Source organism: Scleropages formosus, chromosome 24 (genome assembly GCF_900964775.1).
Source record: "Scleropages formosus chromosome 24, fSclFor1.1, whole genome shotgun sequence".
Lineage (NCBI taxonomy): Eukaryota > Metazoa > Chordata > Actinopteri > Osteoglossiformes > Osteoglossidae > Scleropages > Scleropages formosus.
This window is the reverse complement of record NC_041829.1, coordinates 2,036,618-2,058,567: the sequence shown is the minus strand read 5'-3', so window position 1 is coordinate 2,058,567 and position 21,950 is coordinate 2,036,618. Positions and strand designations below refer to the sequence as shown.

General features: G+C 40.4%; 1 protein-coding gene across 4 annotated transcripts in view; it reads left to right on the top strand.

The window, feature by feature from the left end:
- Positions 1 to 21,950, top strand: part of LOC108936329 (transmembrane protein 178B) — a 120,117-nt gene that overhangs the window by 42,768 nt on the left and 55,399 nt on the right. For all 4 annotated transcript variants that reach the window (XM_029248952.1, XM_029248953.1, XM_018755654.2 and 1 more), the window contains one exon: positions 17,680 to 17,793. In XM_029248952.1, the coding sequence (XP_029104785.1) occupies positions 17,680 to 17,793 (114 nt within the window). The remainder of the gene's footprint in view (positions 1 to 17,679; positions 17,794 to 21,950) is intronic.

Sequence of the window (21,950 nt, the reverse complement as noted above, 5' to 3'; positions counted from 1 at the left end):
TTATTATCAGAAGAGCTGCACTGACATTCTGCTCAGTGTTGAAGTGTGGGACGAAAAAGAATAAATTGAATACCCTCAATGCAGATTGTCTTTCACAGGAAATTAATAGAAAGTAAAAGTTTGACAGATTATTTACTATATTAGGAGATACATTACCATAACAACACGTGCCAGATACCTTGCGCCAAATGCTTCGATAGGCTCCGAATTGCCGCAACCAAGGCAAGTTTTTTTTGAAATTGCATGGGTAAACACAGGTATCCTCCATTATACAAATCTAATGTGTTCCTTAAAGTGCTCCTTCACCAAGAGTCTGTAAACTGGAAGGTCTTTTTCCATTGTTTTAAATGGAAAGAAATTATGCATTCGTGAACTTTATGCACATGCCCAAATAATACCACAAACACCCTCCAAATATTTAAAAAGTGTCAAAAAATAGTAATAAATACATCAGGATGATATGACATTAAAAATAATCAAGAAGGAAATTGGCAAAGACTACATTAGGAAGGTTTATTGTTTACTAAGCTACTGTATAGTAATTATCCATGAACATATGAAAGAAACATACAGTACATTTATTCATTTAGCAGACTCTTTTCTCCAAAACGACATATATCTCAGAGGACAGTACAAAAAGTGAATTGCATCAACAGAAGAAGAGATTTAGATGCAGACACGTGATTTTTGAGTACAGTCAATTTATCACATACCACCATATAAACCAGTACACATTACACAAGTAGCTGCATATAGGCTTCCCCATTATTAAACAACCAACCAACCAACATCTACAATCACTCGTCCCAAGTGGGGTCATAGTGAGCTGGAACCTACCCAAAACACAGGGCGCAAGGCCAAAGGGGGAGAGGACACACCCTGGATGGGAAGCCAGTCTGCCGCAAGGCAACCCAAGCAGGGCTCGAGCCCCTGACCCTCCACACAGCTGGCACTGGCCAAACCTGCCGCACCACCGTGTCCCCCCCTCATTATTAAACAAATTAAACATAGCAAACACGTACACTTACGAGATTAGGGGAGAAGTGGGTCAAAACGAGGTGAGTTTTGAGACCCCTCTTAAATGTAGAGAGGTATGTGAACAACAAAATCAAAAAATAAAAGGGAACCATTTCTCAGAACTGTAACAAAACAACTTGAAAACAATGCAAAGTTAAAAAGATGTTATCATACATTGTGCCTCCTTGGCTCATGACCTCTAAACCATATATGACATGACCTCATATATGACCTCTAAATCACATATGACCTCTAAATCATATCAGTCCATATGCCAAACACAGGTACAACTTTTCTAGGGCCTTTTAACCAAAAGTGTGTAAACCAGGGTATACCTGTATACCTGTACACATATAATGTTGTCTGGTTTACATGAAACAGTTCAAATGGATTTTTGAAATCTTGTACCAGTTGAGATGGTGGACTTCAGTTTAATAGGATGAAATATGTAAAGGTATGTACAGGTTGTGCAAGTTGCATGAAAGCATTTGGGCAGAAGGTAACATTTTCATATGGTCCTTGCTTCATCACAGCTTTGGAGTAGAACAGTAGCTAATGGCAGTGATTTTAAAAGCGTAAATGTATCTCGTTGCAGCATGATGCTGTTGTAAGATAATGGCTTGTCCGAAAGTGCTCTCATTCGAGCAGATTCTGAGCTGACACCCTTTGGGGCATTTCTCTGTTCTGCCTTTCATTGTTGTCACGTTTTTCTCCAGTACCAGGAGCAGAGTCATTAAACTTCTGTATCGTTCACATTTATGGCTTTCCAGCCTCAGGGGCCAAACTGGCCTGGTTTATCATTTCTTTGCGGTATACATTTGAGAAAGATAATATATTCTGTATCCTTATGCTTTGACTTATACCACCATTATTGTGTCAGATTTTTAAGAATCTCAGACTGATAAATCAAGAAAAAAAAGGCTTAAATATACCGTTCTTATATGTATAACCCACTACAGGTAACACAGCCTTATCTAACTTCACACCAATGCATGGATATGAATGCACAGTTTGTGTTGCTTAAAATACTGTTCATTAACTCCATATTTTTGCAGCATAAATGCAACTATAGCAATATTGACATTTAACCATTCCAAATTCACATTAATGCCATCTAATGTTAAATTCACTTCAATGAAATCATCAACCTCCTTATCTGAAACTTGAAAAAACTGAGTTGTTTAACATATCCTTAATTATTTAGAAAATATTGCAGAATTGAAAACCTGGAAGGCTGACATAGTAATTAAGGTGAAAACACCTTTGGTGACTGAAACAACACTCATGTGCAGCTTAAATAGCCATTTTTGACATTATTACATCTACAGAGCAAGTTTATTTTTGCACAAAAATTGAATTTATTCAATTTGTTTATAAATTATCAGTAGTTATGTTTTTCCTCTTTTTTTTAAGAATGTAGCTGTGCATAATTGGCTGTTTAATGTAGTAATACCACCATGAGCACACTGTGCAACTGCTCAGTTTCTTATTGATTAAATTGAATGTGATAACTAAAGAACTTGAACCATTACTTATGTTATATAGTGTAAACCCAGTCAAAAATTTCTTTGTTGTCCAGTCTTCAAAAAAACAGAGCCTAACCCACAAGTCATTTGGAGTAATATATTGCACTGCTGTTCTTTATGCAAATATGGGACCAGAAACACACACACACATTTTCTGAACCGCTCGTCCCATCCGGGGTCACAGGGAACCGGAGCCTAACCTGGCAACACAGGGTGTAAGGCTGGAGGGGGAGGGGACACACCCAGGACGGGACGCCAGTCCGTCACAAGGCACCCCAAGCGGGACTTGAACCCCAGACCCACTGGAGAGCAGGACCCGGTCCAACCTACCGCACCACCGCGCCCCCTAGATCAGAAACATTCAGTCAATAAATAAGGATAAGAAGGAACCTGCTAAAAAACAAAATTGCATTCAATTTTGCATTACATTCAACATGATAACTCATGTTGTAGTCAAAGTTGTCAATTCCTAATGAAGATGTCTTCACTGGAGGCATTTATCTTGTTTTAAGGAAATGTGCAATTAAGTGTCTAATTAAGTTATCCAGTGATTTGCGGGTTGAGTGTTTTAATTTCCTCCCAATCATTGTTGACTTGGAGTTCTTTTGTGTTTTACATTTACCTGAACTTTGGTACCATGCACTGTAGAAGCTGAGAATAGAATAGAATTAATTTATCCAATTTATCCATTATCCAATTAGTATAGCAACCATTCATGAGAAACTAAGCAAATTCAGAGTGATAGATTCTACAGTTGTGCATTTCCATCATATGCATTTTTTTGGTGCACTTGAAGTGAAACACATACAGTTTGTGCATTACCTCAGGAGAAAGAGACATGGCTGCAGGTGTGATTCTTAAATACAGTTAATTTGTTTCCATCACCATATGCACCGACGTTCATCCCACAAGTAACTGCATACAACTTTACCAGAATATTTCCGATTCCTAATCACCTTCCTAGTCTTTTTTTTTTTCTTTGAGATATGTATAAACATTTATGTTACATTGCAGGAGTGGCTCTGTAAACGATTGATCCAAGAATGATCATGAACATGTATACCTTATGGGCACGAACATTTATACCTTACATGATCTTAAGAGATCATAGGCAAACTGAGTTTGGAAGAGGTGAGTTTTAAGACCCTTTTTAAATTTGGACAAAGATTCAGCAGTTCTGAGCGAGAGGGGAAGATTGTTCCATCACAACGGAGCCAAAACCAAGAACCTCTGTGCTTTACCTTTCATGCATGGGACCACCAAGTGGACAGATGTGGAAGAGCGTAGCAGTCTGGCTGGTGTGTGGTGAATGATCAAGTCCTGTAGACAGCTGGGAGCAGTTCTATTGATTCAGTTGTAGGTCATAACAAGGGTCTTAAATTTGATCCGGGCAGCTATGGGAAGCCAGTGCAGAGAAACGAGTAGAGGAGATTCATGCGAATGCTTCGGCAAGTCAAACACAACTCAAGCAGCATCGTTCTGTATCAGCTGTAGAGGTTTGATGGGAGTAGCTGGAAGGCCAGACAGAAAAGAGTTGCAGTTTCCAGACGGGATGCAACCGTGACCTGGACAAGTAGTTGCGCAGAGTCGGTTGTGAAGTAAGGACAGAGCCTGCAGATGTTATGCAGGATGTATCTGCAGAACCAGGTTGTGGCTTCGGTGTGCTGAGAGAGATATAGACTTGAGTTAATCATCACTCCCAGACTCTTAGCTGAGGAGGTAGGCAAAATGAGTGAGTTGTCCAGTTTGATAAAGAGATCATGATAGGAAGACAGGCCAGCTGGGAGGTGTAGGATCTCTGTTTTTGAGAGGTTGAGTTGTAGGTGGCGATCAGACATCCATGCAGAGATGTCTGACGAGCAGGCAGCAATGTGCGCTGAAATGTCTGATGCTCCAGGTGAAAAGGAGAGGAAGAGCTGGGTATCATAACATAGCAGTGGTATTTGAATCTATGCGAGGCAATGACCGGGCCAAGGGAGGAGGTATAGATCGAGAAGAGCGGAGGACCCAGTACCGAGCCCTGTGGGACACCAGTTGAGAGAAGCAGAGGCGAAGAATGGGAGCCCCGTCAGACCACTTGATAGCATCTGTTAGATAGGTAGGACTCAAACCATCTTAGTGCTGTTCCTTTCATCCCAAGCTGACTAAGAGAGGAGAGTAGAATCTGATGATTGACAGTGTCGAATGCTGCAGACAGGTCAAGGAGGATGAAGACCGAGGAGAGGGAGGCCGCTCTGGCTGACTGGAGAGCATCAGACACTGCCAGGAGCGCTGTCTCTGTGGAACAACTAACTTTGAACTCAGACTGATATCCATTGAGGAGATGGTTCTGGGTGAGGAATTCAGAGAGTTGATCATAGGACGCTCATTCTATAGTTTTAGACAGAAAGGAGAATAGGGAGACTGGCCTATACTTGTGGATTGAGTTAGGATCCAGAGAGGGTTTCTTTACCAGAGGTGAAATGAGAGCAGTTTTGAAGGCTGATGCGAAGCAGCCAGAGGAGAGTGAAAAGTTCATGATCTTAGCAATGAAGGTGGAGAGTTGTGGGGAGATGGTCTGTAGGAGTGAGGATGGGATCGGATCTAGTGAGCAGGTGGTGGGTCTGTGTGATATCAGGAGGTCAGAGACTTCAGATTCTGAGAGTGGCTTGAATTCAGAGAGCATGACTTCGCAGGGAAGTCCAGTGCGAACAGGGCAGGGTGATGCCGAGAACTTGTCCGTGATTCGTTGACTTTATCTCTGAAAAACAAAGTAAAGTCATCAACAGTGATTGAAAAAGGAGGAGGGGGTGGTGGAGGACACAATAGGGATGAGAAGGTGGCGAAGAGTATGTGTGGTTTTTTTTTAGTTACAGACTGTATTTTGTTGTGGAAGAAGGTTGTTTTATCTGAGGAGACAGCAGAGTGAAAAGTAGCTAAGAGTTGTTTGGAGACATCCAGGTCCCTGCAAGTCTTGGTTTTACGCCATTGTCACTCTGCAGTTTGGTTCTATTAGTACGTAACATATCAGTCAGCCATGGGGTCATACTGGGGTGTGCTGGTCTAGATGATAGTGGACAGAGAGAGTCAATAGAGGAAGATAGGGTAGAGAGGAAAATATTAGTAACATTGTCTGTGGATAGATCCGAGAACTGTGCAGCAGAAGGGAGAGCAGAGAGATTTTAAGTTATAGCGGAAGGTAACAATGGGTGCAGAAAAAGGAGAGTGATTAGTGGTGAGGTATGGTTGGAAGGAGACAAAGAAATGATTGGAGAGATAGAGCGAGTAACAGAGAGGACAGGAGAGCCACAGTTATGGGAGAAGAAAAAGTCAAGGCAATTGCCAGTTTTGTGAGTAGTAGGGGACACACACAGGGAGAGGTCAAAGGACTGCAGGAGCGGCAAAAGACCAGTTGCATGAATGTCCTCAACGTGCAGATTGAAGTCACCCAAGAGAATTAGCAAAGTGCTGTCCCCTGGGAGAGAGCTGAAGAAGATGTCAAGATCATCCAGGAAGCGGCTGGGAGGGCCTGGGGTGGGGGGGGGGGTACAGAACAACCACAACAATTGACAATTGAATTCATTGAAATTGTTGATATGGCTGCAGAGATAAGTTCGTAAAAAATAATAGTAATAAGGGTCGCCTGTATTGTATTGTCACCTACTGTGTTAATTTGGAAACATAAAATGATAGTTTATTCATCACAGCACTCAAAGAACTTCTTTAGCAGTAGTGGTGAAGTGAAATAACAGCTACCTTCTTCTATAAAAGGTCACTGGTGAATGAGTATCTGTATGACTGAAAGGAGGAAGCTGTTTTAAATCACCTGCGTCACCAGGTAGCACTGTGGCTAGAGCCAACACCCAGCAAATGAAAGACCTGGAGTTAAGTCCCTGTTCCTGCTGTAGTACCTTTGAGAAAGGTAATGGAAACTCATATCTTATGGAATAACATCCACGTAACAGCCACGTGTTGTATGGCGTATCATGAGAAATTCTTTCTGCTTTCTTCATGCTTAGTGTCATGGTGTCCTCTGGAAGCGGAAGCGCTGGACCCAATTGCGGAGCACAGGAAGGCTTCTCAGAGGGAAATCTGAAAGGCATTGTCGAGTAAACAGGCAGTGGTCACCGAGGCGCAAACGTAGTCACAAGGGAAAATCCGAGAATCGTTGTCGAGGATACAGGCAAGGAGTTGATGCAAACCAGGAATACATAGATATCTAGGAAAGGGGATCGGGTACTAAGGCTAGGACGAGGATGGGGAATCGAGGAAGACAGGAGCTAAGGTAAGGTAAGTCACGCAAGCGAGAGAGCTAAGGCTGAACTAGGTTCCTCATTTGCCTGAGCTCCGAGTTTCCCCTTTATACGATTGCCCTGTGAGCCGCCGCAGGTGTTCCTTATTGTGATGAAGTGGAGGGCGTGACACTTATGTGTTATCCAAAGTGTATTGTCCCTTAAATTGAAACGCATAAAGTATGAATGTCTGGTTTACAGCATTCCTTAGGAGTTACAAATGGAGAGTTCACTATATCAGGCTTAAAATTAGATTGTGATGCATTCAATCTGACATGTAAAAAAAACTCTTGCTTCCAACACCAGGTTTCTATAATGGTCTTCATATTAGCTAAACACACTTTTCACATTTCCTTCAAAGTGTGGACATGTCAGCCTATGTTGTATCATGAATTTAACAGTGATGCTTGAATTGTTGGAATAAACCATTCTCTTGACTAAAAAAGTAACTAGGATACAACTGTCCTTTGACAGGCTGAATGGAAATATACAGTATATCCATTCTGGATTGACACAAAGCTGTTTTTTTTTTCCTTTCTTTTTTAATGTCTTCTGCTGTTTTATAAATTCATTATTCTACAAATAATGAGGGTCAGTCTTACTTCTCACATAATACAAGTGGCAGTAAGCAATTAGTTGCTGATGAAAACTCTGAGAAAGGAATACCTACAGACATGTGTGCAAATCTTTTAAGACTGTAAAAAGCACAGAACAATTAGACATCGAAACTGCACCAAGTCTATTGCACTACCTGTAAGGTGTGTGGAGATGACACTCTGAAGACATGCGACCCCAGCTTACCTCCAAGGTCTAACAGTTTTGTGAATTCAGCTTTTTTTCTCAAGTCAATCACAGTGGGGATACTTTACAAAGATAGAGCAGAAGAGTCATTTACACCATGAGAATGTGTCTTGCGTCACACCACATTTTCTATATTAAACATTTATTTTCTTTGTTGTTGTAGTAGTTAGTAAGTTTACATTGGATGTTTCTTAGTTCATTTGCACATTCTCTCAAACTCTGCCCTTTGGATTTCTAAAGTGAATCTAGCTTCTCCTTCTTGGATTATACCCCTTTTTGGCCTGTTCTTAAAGTTGTGCTTTTCTGCAATATTTTTCTTAATCTAAATACAAAAAAAATGTATTTTAATCAAACAGCCTTTCACAGGTTATTAGTCATTTTATACTTTGTTTTATAGGGGGGGCGTGGTGGCGCAGTGGCGCAGTGGGTTGGACTGGGTCCTGCTCTCCAGTGGGTCTGGGGTTCGAGTCCCACTTGGGATGCCTTGCGACGGACTGGCGTCCCGTTCTGGGTGTGTCCCCTCCCCCTCCGGCCTTACGCCCTGTGTTGCTGGGTAGGCTACGGCTCCCTGTGACCCTGTATGGGACAAGCGGTTCAGACGGTGTGTGTGTGTGTGTGTGTGTGTGTGTAGTTTGTGTTAGAGTGGCCTTCCCTTGCAAAAGATTACTTATAAATCTTCTTCAGATAGGCATGTACCATGGTTGACGTCTACAGTTGTTTTTTGCACTACTGTCTGAACTGTCCCCGTTTCATTTTCAGTATTTACCATAATTCTGATGTTGCCACACATTTATCAAGATAGTTCTTTGAGTGGTGCTATGATGCCTCCAGATGTAACCACTGGAACTTGGTAATGGTCTATTGTTTAAAAGTGGCATGCTAGACTATAAAAAAAACTACTTTCATAAAAATTGATGCCACTGATATAAAAAACAGGAGTACGTTGGCATAAAAGGAATTTTTTTTCTGGCAAAGGCATTCTCACAGATGCATAAGACTGTAATGCTGCGACTTTTTGGCATCATTATGACACAAAAATCTGTAAATTATTCAGCCAGTCTTTTTTTGTTTTAAAGAATGAAAAATAAATCACAGACTATAAACCTTCCCACAATCTCTATTTCACTTCTGCAGTTAGTGTTTGGGTATCCTTCTCTTTCATTTCTTCAGATGCCAAGTGTCCAAACATCCAGAAATGGCATTGTTATTAATAATAACCATCTGAAATCAGCAAATGCTACACAACGCCATTACTAACTGAAACAGTGGTTGTCCAAATTTAACATAATAATGCAATCCAGTTGAATATCTTTGTCTTCATTCCTGAAATGTTTATTACTTTAATGGCAGTTTGACTTTACTGGAAGGATCTGAAGGATTTTGAAGAATGTTTAGCTTTTTTAACATAATGCTCAGGTAACTGGAAGTGATGATATAAACTGCTTGTATGAAAACAGATTTTTATTGTGGAACAGTGTACATCTACTGTACATCAACTTGTTGTAATGGACTTCTCAACAGTTTTTCCTTGACAACTGCAGAACTCTGCTTTAGACTGACTCCTCCACACACACCACCTGCTCCTTAGACTTTAAAAGGAAATTGATGCAGTGGAATACTGTGGAATCCATCTCATCTCATCCTGCCAGCCACCTTTAGAGAAATTTTCTAAATTCCAAGTGATTCCTGACCCTAGTCCTGTTTGTGTTGGTGTTCTGCTCATGTACTCATTTTAATTCAGTATAACTAAATAAAAACCACACTTGAGTCCACCACAATCACCTGTCCTCATGTTGTGACACAAGCAAAATTGTGACTGGAAGTTTGCATTCATTGAAATTTGAATTCATTTTTATGTAACTTCAGTGTCACTTTTACCACTAAGAAGCAATAGAACAAACTTATGCTGTTGTCCTTCAACTGTTTTTCACTGTCTTAATTCATCAAAGAATTGTTACTCATCTGTGCAAAGTTCATGGATTAATTGCAATTTCTTTGTTTTATCTCCATGATCAACTCCTCGCTCTCCTCTGTTTGCCTTCAAAATTGCCTTGATTTTACTGCTGTTAAAGAAACTCTTTGTGGAACTACACTCAGTTCACAACTACAGCCCATTCTTGCTTCTACCACTCCTGTTGAGAATCCTGGAACAAGCAACGTCTAACCATCTATTTGTGTTCATTTCCCAAAAGGATCTCCTTGATGCTTGCCTTTCCGGATTCAAAGTCAGCCCTCCTTGCAATATCAAACACTCTCCAGTCAGCTACAGCAGCATCCTTCTCCTTACTCTTGTCCTCAGCCTGTCTGCAGCATTTGACTCTGTCACCCACCAGATTCTACTGTCCTCTCTTGGATAACTTGGCATCAAAGGAATAGCATTGAAATAGTTTGAGTCCTACCCGTCAGGGTGGTTTTACCAAGTGGCCTGGTCTTGTCATCCCTTCAACTTCTCTCAGCTGGTGTTCCATAGGGATCAGTTTAATTGTAGTAATTTCCAAGTACCTTCTTCAAGACCACTACAGCTGGAGGTAGGATTCAAACCTGCAACATTTAGGTCCAAAAGCAGCAGTTCTAATCACTACACTACCAACTTTCTCCTTGTTTGATGCCTGGTTCTTCCTCTCATTTCCCACCGAAAATACATACGTTTCCTTTACACAGCTACTTGTGTAATGTGCACTGGTTTATATGATGGTATAAGACAAATTGTACTCAAGAATCATGTGTTTGCTTTTAGATCTCTCCTGTTTGGCATAATGCACTTTGTGTTGTTTTCTGATATGTAGATCACTTTGGAGAAAAGCATCTGCTACATGAAAAAATTTAAATGTCAACCAGGGTAATCAGTTGCTGTATAAAGAATAGCTCACGCGATAATCAGAAGCTTCTGGATTTAGTTCCTGAATGATATGGTCAGTGAAAGAAATGCTACTTTGATAAATTTAAGGACCTGAAAAGGTGTCGTTAAATTAAGCTGAATACATGTAGCGCTTCAAAGCATTTGTACAAAAAAGTGATATAATGGAACATAGGTTTTACAGCACTGTAAACAATCTTATAGTCCAACATATTTAAATCAAACATAACCTTATTTGGTTTATTTTTAAATGGGCAGAAAATTTCAGCTCATCAAGATTTGATTCTCTAAGTCAGAGACAACATTTATCTGATGCTTTTCTCCAAAGCAACATACAATGTTAAGCTACCTACAATTATTTACCCATTTATACAGCTGGGTGATTTTACTGGTGTAATTTAGTGTAAGTACCTTGCTCAAGGGTACTGCAGCTGAAGGTGGAATTCTAAGACTCTAATCACCATACAACCATCTGTCCCACAACAATTGAAGTGGACCTTGTGATTTCTTGAATTTACCTCCATAACAGTAAATCGGGTACTTTTTGTCATTCTTTTTGGCCTAGCGTGATGTCAGCGTAATAGAATATAATTGCCAGTGTTCACAATGGTTCAAAATGGTTCGCTCAAGGGAATTCATCTGCTGTAGTGCTTTTCAGAACAAAGTAAAAAATACCTTGAATTTTCTTTTTATATATATAAAATGTAACAGAAAAACAACACATTGGAATAGGGTACTATTGTTTTCTGCTGAAAGTATAGCAACCATTCATGAGCAACGAAATAATTGCAGAGTGATAGATTTCACGATTGTGCATTTCCATCATTTGCATTTTTTGGGTGCACTTAAAGTGAAACGTGGAAGATAGAAGGTTTACTTTTACATTTGACTGGGTTCCCACATCGACCTGAGAAAATCCGTTATCAATCTGCTACACTATCCGAAGCTACTGTTTTGATAGGGTGGACATGAACAGCACAATCTACTAAAAAGTGGAACAAAAATATTTATTAAAAAACTTCCCAAAATACACTTTTAAGATTTCTGAAACCCATCTAGGTTTGGCCGTGGCTTGCTCTGTGGTGGGTCTGGGGTTCAAGTCTTGCTTGGGGTGCCGTCCTGGGTGTGTCCTCTTCCCCTTCAGCCTTGCGTCCTGTGTTACTGGGTTAGGCTCCGGCTCGCCGCGACCCCTCTTGGGACAAGCGGTTGTAGACATTGTGTGTGTGTGTGTTTGTGTGAAACCCATCTAGTCACAATCTGGATTGTTCCCTGCCGTTAATACCTGTGCCTGTTGACTCTGTATGGCCTAATCACACATCCAAACTAATACTGTTTTGTGAAAATCATGCAGACAGCGTAACTTGTCTTAAAGAGGGATCTTGCAGCCTCTCAATGCAAATAGATCTTGAACTCAGCCTTTGCAGCGGCAAAAGTCATAGCTTTGCAAAGCGTGATGTTACAGCCCACAGGGACAATACCCCTACGAATCAGAGGAGGCGCCACTCAGCGCCGCTAGCCCAGACCCGTGCACCTGTTCACAATCTGGTAATTGATGAGGTATAAAAAAGAAGCAAGAGGTGGAGGACAGAGTGTGAATTCTTAAGTAGTGTTTCTGTTATGCGAGCACAGCGAACATTAGTCACCTGTTTCCTCAGTTTTGTTCCTTGTCCCACGTTCATTGTTTCACCTCTACCCGATACTTTAGAGTTTGTGCTGTGCAGATATAAATACATTCTGCACATGGAGTCCTTTGTCTGTGTTCGGATGTATAGCAACGCGCGTCCGTGTTGGACTCCTGTCTGGACGCTACACGTGACGCATGATGCAGGTAACAGAGCAGGATCAAGAGTTCACAGGAAAAGAATTTCAAATATAAACAGATTAAAAATGGCCAAAAAAACCTGAAAGAGTAAATTTAAACATCTGGGGTACATACTCATGAATGGAGAGCTCAAGCATATGGAGTCCAACACACTCAGTTTTTATTCCTAAGCACTGACTCATAGGCTAGTTAAGTTAGATCTGGAAGAAGCATAATTCTTTAGTGGCACACGAATAATCCACATTCATACAACTGTGCTGTACGTGTACCTACAAATGCGAGCACTGGGAAAACCTAACTGTTTCCTCCATCATGTTGGCTTCGCAGTGGTCTGTGGTCCCTTGAATCGCATTTTGCCAATTTTGCATCTATTTGATCTCAAGAAATTTTTGCAGTTACTGTTCCCAACTTGTTATGATTCAGTCCTTGGCAGTTGAATGTGAAGATTGGCATTGTCCTTTTAGAGCACTGATTCAAGTACTTCAGCCCAGACTCTGTAGAGCAAACGTTTAATACATGACAATAATAATGGTAGATGTAACACATTTTATTATTTGTTGACATTTACTGTGTATATTGTGAATGTGATCTTCTCAGTTATGGTTTAAACCTTCAAAGCAATGGAATATAATTTTTGAAATGTATAATTAGATTCAAAAATATAATGGAAATGGACCCATTGTCATTTGCTTCACTAAAAATGTATGATGGGAAAAGCTATGTAAGCTGCTTTCATTAAAAGATTTTGTTAAGCAATGAATCAGTGATAAACATCATGTTTGTAAGGAAACTCTGGAAAGTGGTGTAAAAGCAAATAAAAATAATAACATCTGGCCAGCTTCCTCCTACTCTGCCAGTAATCCACCCTCACCACAGTAGTCCCGCATGGAAACCCCAGGTATTACAAAATCCTTAGAGATATGCTACTGACACAGAGGGTGGATCTCCAGCCATCTCTTACAGTGGGTCAGGGCTATAGCAGCTCTCATGTTGCCCCTGGTTTGCTCTGTTATACTACTTGAATATACTGAAAAATTCTTTTACACAGTTATGTTTTCCTTTAGAGGGAGACTTCGGTATAATTTAATCTAGGCATGGGTTCCAATACAACTTTACTTCAAACCACATGTAAAAACTCAACTCAATCTCTCAAAAATGGGGATCCTTCACCTCCCAGCTGGCCTCTCTTCCTGCCGTGAACACTCTGTCAAACTGGATAACTCGCAAATTTTGTCTACCTCCTCATCTAAGAGTCTGGGAGTGATGATCAACTCAAGTGTGTCTTTCTCTCAGCACATCAAAGCAACAACTCAGAATAGCAGATATATCCACAGGATCCGTCCTTATCATACAACAGACTCTACACAACTACTTGTCCAGGCCATGGTGACATCCTGTCTGCATGCTGCAACTCTCTCCTGTCTGGCCTTCCTGCTACTGCCATCAAACCCCTACAGTTGATACAGAACACTACTGCCCGAGTTGTGTTTGACTTGTCAAAGCGTTCCCATATATCTTCTTTACTCATTTCTCTGCACTGGCTTCCTATAGCAGCCCAGATCAAATTCAAGACTCTGCTTATGGCCTACAAATGCATCAACAGAACTACTTCCAGCTGTCTACAGGACTTGGTCATCCAATACATCCTAAGTAGACTGCTATGCTCCTCCACCTCTGCCCGCTTGCTGGTCCCACACACAAAAGTTCCATATCCCAAAGCACAAAGGTTCTTGGTTCAAGGTCCAATGTAATGGAACGACCTTCCCCTCTCACCCAGAACTGGTGAATCTCTCTTCACATTTAAAAAGTGTCTTAAAACTTGTCTCTTCCGGACTCATTTCAACCATGATCTCTTAAGTTCATGTAAGGTATACATATGTTCATTCACTCTAACTTTAAGATCATATCTGTTAAACAACAGATGAACCTTCACCCAGCTACTCCTGTAATGTAATGTAGATCCTTAAAAGAAAAAAAAATAATATTAGGAATTGTTGATATTTGGATAAAGTTTTGTGCAGCTACTCGTGTGATGTACACTGGTTCATGTGGTGGAAAGTAACTATATTTTAGAATCACACATCTGCATCTTTGTCTCTTTCAGCTATTTATTTATCGTATGATCAAAAACAGATCTTTAGCAACATAGGGCAAGCTTTAGTTTAAGCTGTAAAATTGGCTTCATGTAGCCACAGTTTAACGTCTGTGTCATCGATGTTCGTCAGATCCGCTGGTGTGGGTGTGTACGTGGGGCCGTAAGCCAGCAGATGTTCTACAGTTTGTTGCTGCTCTCCGCATGGGCATTCAGGGCTGTCTACTAGTCCCATTTTGTACATGTGTGCCCTGAATCGGCTGTGCCCGGTGCGTAGTCGGTTTAGGCGTTCCTAGCAGTGTCGGTGTAGCTGGCTTCCAGGTGGTTTAGAGGATGGCACTGGGATAAATCTGTGTAGCCATGAGCCACTGTCCTGAGTCCATTGCTTTTGCCACTCAGCTTCCGCCCAGGCCTTCGGTGACATGCCACTGCTGTTGTCAAGCAGCTGCACCACGCACTGATGGAAAGGCCTTCGAGATTGCTTTTGTTGGCCGGAGGTAATAGCAGTTAGGTGACTGTAAAGCAATGAGCTTTTATCGTTTAAGGAGTGTTTTGCCAATGCTATGCACTGTGCATTTCTCCTGATATCAGGTGGAGGTATTCCGCTTACAACAGGTAAGTAATTCGTTGGTGTGGAGCAGATGCAGCCAGATACAGTTCTCATTGTGGTGTTGCAGTCTTCTTTGTTAATGTGGGCACTTCTAGCCCATACTGAAGCCAATTTTACAGCTTAAAGCTTGCCCTATGTTGCTAAAGATCTGTTTTTGATCATACGATAAATAGTTGAAGGAGACATAGATGCAGATGTGTGATTCTTTCAGCTAATGTAACTCACACAAAATGTTTTCTATGAGATGTATGTCGCATTGGAGAAAAGTATCTGCTAAATAAATAAATGTAAATGTAAACATGAAATGAAATACTTTTTGTTTTTTCTTTTATTGTGGAGCCTTTTTGCGTTAGAAAGTGAATGACTGGATGGATATTATAAAGGTTACTGGGCCATTATTTCCCATTATTGTTTTCTGGATGGATTCCAAACAGCAGCACTCACGCACTCTGCTGTTTCATATGGGATGATCCAAGGGTCTCTCCCTACTCCACATACTCTGGTAACATTTACCCATCTGTGGTGCTTTGTAGAGACAGCAATGTTGGTTGTTTGTGTATTGTCCCATGACCATAAATTAATAATTACCTCTGACACCAGACAGTCTCATGTGCTCGTCACCAGCAGATATCCAAGAATGACCCGTCGGGCTGATAGGAGGCTTATCTTAGCTTTCTGTGTAGCGCATATCTCCCCTTGGACACTCCAGATGCAGATTTCACTTTCCATTCATTGAGATAATGAGAGATGACACACGGTAATAATATTAAAAGAAAGTGTTGCACAGATGTGTATTCTTGATGCCTGGAAATCTGTGCACTTTACAAGTATAGACACGGAGGATAGAAAACTGTCAAGATCAATGCTGCACATAGCATGAGCAGCAGTTCATGGATGAAGGAAAGAAGATGTAGCAGGCTGATTTAATCTAAAAAATACTCTTGTTGCAAAGTCTCAAGGGTTTTCAGGTGAAGCCTTATGACATACTGGTTGCTGGATAGCAGCATGGTCTGTGTAAAAAAGCTTTCTGAAGTACCTGGCTGGCAGGTTTTATCTAACTTGAATAAAGAAATCAGAAATTCCTCTTGGTACAACCTTATGAAGGGTAGTAATTGTCTTCATTATGATTTGTGTGGCTCATATTTGGGGATATGGGTTCTCAAAATATAAAGTGGAGCTAAGAAATCCTGGGTTAAATGGATTTGATTTGGAATGTGGTCCCTTTTAAAAAATAGGTATTGTTGTTTGGTTGAGTTTGCCTGTCATGATGCCCAATAAGAATGACATGATGATGTTTGATGTATTTCGTCTGACTGTACTGATTATAATAGATTGTATAATGATATAATGATTGAGCTAGGTTCGGTTAATGTTCTGTACCAGATAGTGTGGTGATATTTGATTGAGATGGACTGAACTGATGCTCTGTAGTAAATGATGTGACTATGTTTCATGGAACCGGATTATGGTGAAGCCATGTGATGTATGATGTCATGATATATGATTGTCTTTGAGAGGGCTGTCATGTTGCCCTGTAATAGAAAAGATGATGACGGTTGTAATAGAGTATTTGAGGATGTCTGATTGAGTTTGGCTGAGGTGATACCCTGTGCTAGATGATGTGTTGATGCTTGATTGAGCTGGGCTCAGGTGATACCCTGTGATCAAATAAACATTTTAATAGATCTGTCCTGAGGTCATGCTAAACTATAGCTCATGTCATACTGAATTATTGTTTTGGGTAGATATTCTAGCCTGTAATGGACAACCTGATTCTGTGACTGAACTTTGTTGTCCTGGTTACCATACAAATCCCACAACATAGAGAATGAGTTCTCTAGACATTTTTAATTCACTTAATGATCACATGTAAGACCTAACCTACCTGTATTTTCATAACTAAAATGATTCTTATTAACCTAACTTCTCTCTTTTATGGCTAATAGCACTTTAATTGCATTCCATATGTAAAAGCAATTATAAATTTGGCACCATATTACAAGAATGCTGTTCCAGGGACAGCATACCCACTGATTTTAATGTGTAGCTTGCTCTTATCAAATGTTTACAGACTTATAACTGTTGTACTGGAACCCATACCTAGACTAAATTATTCTGAAGTATCAAGTTTCTGTCTGAAATAGAATTTAGTTTACTCGTGAAATTCATAATTGGTTGTAATAAACAAGCTCATCAGGGTCAAGTGTATTTGCTGCAACTGCTGTTGTTAGTACTATAATTTTACTCACTTAATGCTGCTACCTAAAGCATGTTCTTAACTGCTGCACTACCTGCTGCATTAATACAGAATATGTCAGCTGCACATCCTCCTTGTGCTCAAACAACATTAATCATCTGTTACAGTAAATATGCTGCCCTGACAAAACATTTTTTGCTTACTCTGAAACTTTACTCACAATTTTTGCAGCTATTACAAGAATTAATATACAATTTATACAACTTGATATTTTCTAAAGCTCTTCAAGTTAAATGTCTTGTTTGAAGTGGAGAGCAACAGTTCTCCTAGACAGTTGCTTGCAGAAGCCTGCTTCTTCAACCATCCCACCAGCTTTGTCCCATGTTTCACAGAGACTTCTCATATTGTATAGTACAAGCATATGTGTAGGACAGTAATGTACTGATACTGGTATCCATATCAATGTGCTGTCTCTATCACTCCTAGGTTCGATTGCAAGGTGTTCCTTCATAAAGTACCACTACTCCTCTGCCACCATCCCAAAGAACCTCTCCTACAACATCACAAAGACCATCCGGCAGGACGAGTGGCACTCCTTGCGTAAGTAGGACTGCATTCTCTCGATTCTCTGTGCGACATAGCTGGTTGAGTGCTTGCTGTAACTGTGTGGGCAGCATTAGGATGTCTTTAACATGCTAATTACGTTTACAGCATAATGCGACCTACCAGCCTCTTCATTAATCACGCTTGACTAAGCTGTAAATAGAAACGTAAAAGTCCTTCAGGATTTGAATGGTTCTGTGGGAAAATAATTGGCGGATGAATATTTTTTGTTCAGAAAATAACAGATTCCTCAGTTTATAGTTGCCCTTTATCCTTTAATTTCCTCTTATGAAATTAAGTGGTAACTGAAGCAACTCAAGTAACTTAGCATTTGACCCATTCAGAAGTTTGGAATGAAACTTAAGAGAGTAGGATGGTCTGGAATAGAGTGACAAACTTTCACCATGTGCTCTCAGGATAGGTTCTGGACAACTGCAACCCTGAACTGAATAAGTGGTTGCTGTAAATGATTGATGAAAATTTTAATTCCAGTTTAAATATGCAGTTAACCTATTCACTCTCTTTTACTAACCACTTGTCCTGGTTAGGGATGCAGCAGTCTAGAGTCTATTCCAGAAGCAATGGGCACAAGGCTGGGGTTTTGTATAAACACTGAGATGTGTTTTAAAATGATAACTTTGGAACCATGGCTCAAAAAACATAAGGTTTATGGTTATTGCTTGTGTATGGCTACAAACTCGCATAGCTAGTAGTATATGCTTTTCATTATAATAATTATCTGAAAGCAATTTAAAAAATATTGTCTCATGTCTTTCTGTTTATTACCTACTGCCAGTATATCAGATTTTGTCTATTTTAACTACCACCTTGAAGAGACAAAAGTAACATTGTGTTTATAAAGTCATGGTGCTAATGTCAGTGAGTCATCATGGTTGTGTTGCTGTGTTGCCATCAAGGAACCTCTTACCCCAGATGTGAGTCACAACTTGCCTTTGCTACTGAACTGAAAATAGATCACATGGCCTCTGGAGTCCATTTGACTCCTACACTCATTGTAACTAATGTACTGGAGTGTTTCCTACCTGGGAAAACTGTTCAGATCACAGGTTTTTGATGCCACTGCTTTCTGTTAGAGCCCAAGGGGGAATACTTTCAAAATTAATTTTGAACATTACATAAGCCTCTACTATTGTTGCAGTTCTGTTATTTTATTTATATTTATCTTACTTGTGTGTAATTTTTCAAAAGCTTTTTTCCTCACACTGAATATAGTAAAAAGAGCCTCAAAGGAGCAATTAAATTATTTTTTGGTGATCGAGGTCCTTTTTGGTGGACTGAATTTAATATCTTGTACCTCATATCTCACTTTAAATGGGATGTCTGCTATTTCTTTCATATGTCGATACTTACTTCCAAATGTTCCTATATAGAAAGAATGATGTTTGTATGTCATCTGCTAAAGAAAGTGAAAAGTCACCAATATACTTGTGTTCTAACTTTCCTCCTGAGCAGGTATTCAGATGATAGATAAGGAGAATAAGCCTTGAAGCCACAATGCAAAGTTGTGTACATTGCTGCCATAATGAAAAAGAGCCTAAACCCAGCTATGAGACTAGACATAACAGACTAGACACTGTTACTGAGGGAAATCAAAAACTTTCTGCAATCACCAACAGGCTGCCTAAGCTCTTAAATGGGAACATGCTCTGGTCTTCATTGGGCTCATTCTCCGAAATTTGTTTTGCTGCCTCATGTGACTGAGGAATAGCACCCATTATGTTGCTCTGCAAGCAAAAGTGAGGATGCTATTAGCAGTAGATGGTATCCTGTGTGCTCCTGTTGCAGACACTGACCTGCAACCCAAAGAATGACGTCACCAAACACATTTACGAGATAACTTGAAGACAAGATTACACTGAAGGTTACGATGGCATTCGTCTCAGTGCCTGTCTGTGGTTTTTTGTTACTCATGTTTCTCCCCACCCGTTTCCCCTGCTTAATAGACCCATTTTCCATAGCAGATCTTCTGTGATGTAAGCAAGGCAAAAATGACAAAGGAAATGTAAACAAAACGTTCCCTTCAGAGGAGGCATGGGTGAGTTTCTAACTTTTTTACAGCCAAATCAATACAGTACCCTTGGGCTGAGATTAGATCAAAGTTTTTACCAACCCACTAATAACAAGTATCTGCAAAGATGCTGATACCATAGGTGCCAGGTCTATGAGCTGTGATCAGAAGCTGGGTGACTTTTTGACCATGCACAAGGATGCTCAGGAGTGGCGATGCCAATCTATGCAGTTTGTATAATTCATTGTGCTCTGGAAGCCATACATTTTAGATGGACTGCTAAATGAACCCGATATCCATAGACTTTGTAAATTTGAATCATTACATGTATAAGTTGCTTTTGATGTCATGGCATGTCTTTGAAACTGACACTGCTGGGCGCCTCAGAGAACACAAGATAAACATGATCTCATTTATTTCTCATTTGTTTTTTTGTCAGTCAAACACTGGAAAGCTGTAATGAAAACCAAGTGAAGCAGAATATTTTTATAACCAAGCATCAAAGCTACAAATGAGAATAAACATGGGGGGGACTCAGTGTCTTTGTTAAAGTGTATGACTTCTGCTTGTTTTTATTTGACTGTTTTCTTTTTACTGTATCTAAAATACTTAGCAGAGCTTGGGGATTTCTGTAGCATCAAAAGGAAAATGAACAAACCAAGGGCAGACAACGAGTAGGCTACAAGATAACTAAAGTGGTAGAAAGTATGAAAGTGACTGACTGTAATATTTGGCATGGATTATGGTTGTTAAAAGTATATCTTTTTGAATTTATGAGAGACTTCTCATTGAAAGAATGGGACAAACGGGTTTGGCACTAACCTATCTCTCCCGCCAGCCTTCACTGGTAAGCTGTATCCATGCAGGAATGCCACTGTAAATAATGCAAATATGTTTTTCTTAAGGAGAAAGAAATCTACTTTGAACTGATTTTCATGCCCCCTTTTTAAGGTCCTGAAATGTTGATTTACAGACACTACATAGACACTGACCTTTCTTCAGAAGCCTTTGTTAAGTACAGAGTATCAATCAAAACAAAACAAAAATGAACACAAAATGAAAAACAAGGACAGCATGGGGACACAGCGAATAGCACTGGTATCTTGAGTTACCCGGATGGTGTGAGAGGACATGGGTTTGATCCCCGCAAGTTTCCTGTGGTGTTTCCATGTTCTCCCTGTGGGTTTCCTTCCACAGTCCAACGGTATGCTGTTCAGGTACATTGGTGATTCTAAATCACCTATAGTGTGTAACAGAGAGTGTGTTTCACTGATGTATGGATGGGTGGTCCATTGTAAATAGTCTATCTAGCAGTGTAAGTCACCTTGGGTGAATAAGGTATGGGCTGATAACACTCTGTAGTGTTCATTGTAAGTCTCACACACACCGTCTGAGCCACTTGTCCCGTACGGGGTCGCGGGGAGCCGGAGCCCAACCCGGCAACACAGGGCGCAAGGCTGGAGGGGGAGGGGACACACCCAGGACAGGACACCAGTCCGTCACAAGGCACCCCAAGTGGGACTCAAACCCCATACCCACCAGAGAGCAGGACAAGGTCCAACCCACTGCACCACTGCACCCCCCTCACTGTAAGTCTTTTAGGAGAAAGGCATCTGCTAAATGAAGTAACGTTAGCTCGAGAAGGTCTGAAATCACTGATAGCATTTGTTGAATGAATCTCTCACTGGAATGTTATTATGCTGAAGCCATATATAGTAGAATGCCATATATATCAGCTGTACAAGGAATATTGGGCATTAAAGAACATAAACATAGTTTTATTTTACCTAAATAAAAAAATGATATTGTTACCTGGGGCCACTTCCTTCGTTGATTGTAAGCATCGGCTCCTCAATCCCAGCTATCCGACTATAATTTTGGGTCTCGTCATCTCTCTGACAAGCCTTCTAATTGCGTTGTCCTGAGCACCTCATCTTCGCTCTGGGTAGGCAAAGGTAAATGAAATTATTTGAACAGAGACACTGTAGTGATGTTCCCCTTTACGTTTCCATCAATTCCAATGTATTTTATTTCAGGCCAAGTTCTGGGCTGCATTACACAACAGTAAGAGAGTTTGGTGCTTTTCTTTTATCACACTGGCCAAAGTAAGGGAAAGCAAAGTGTA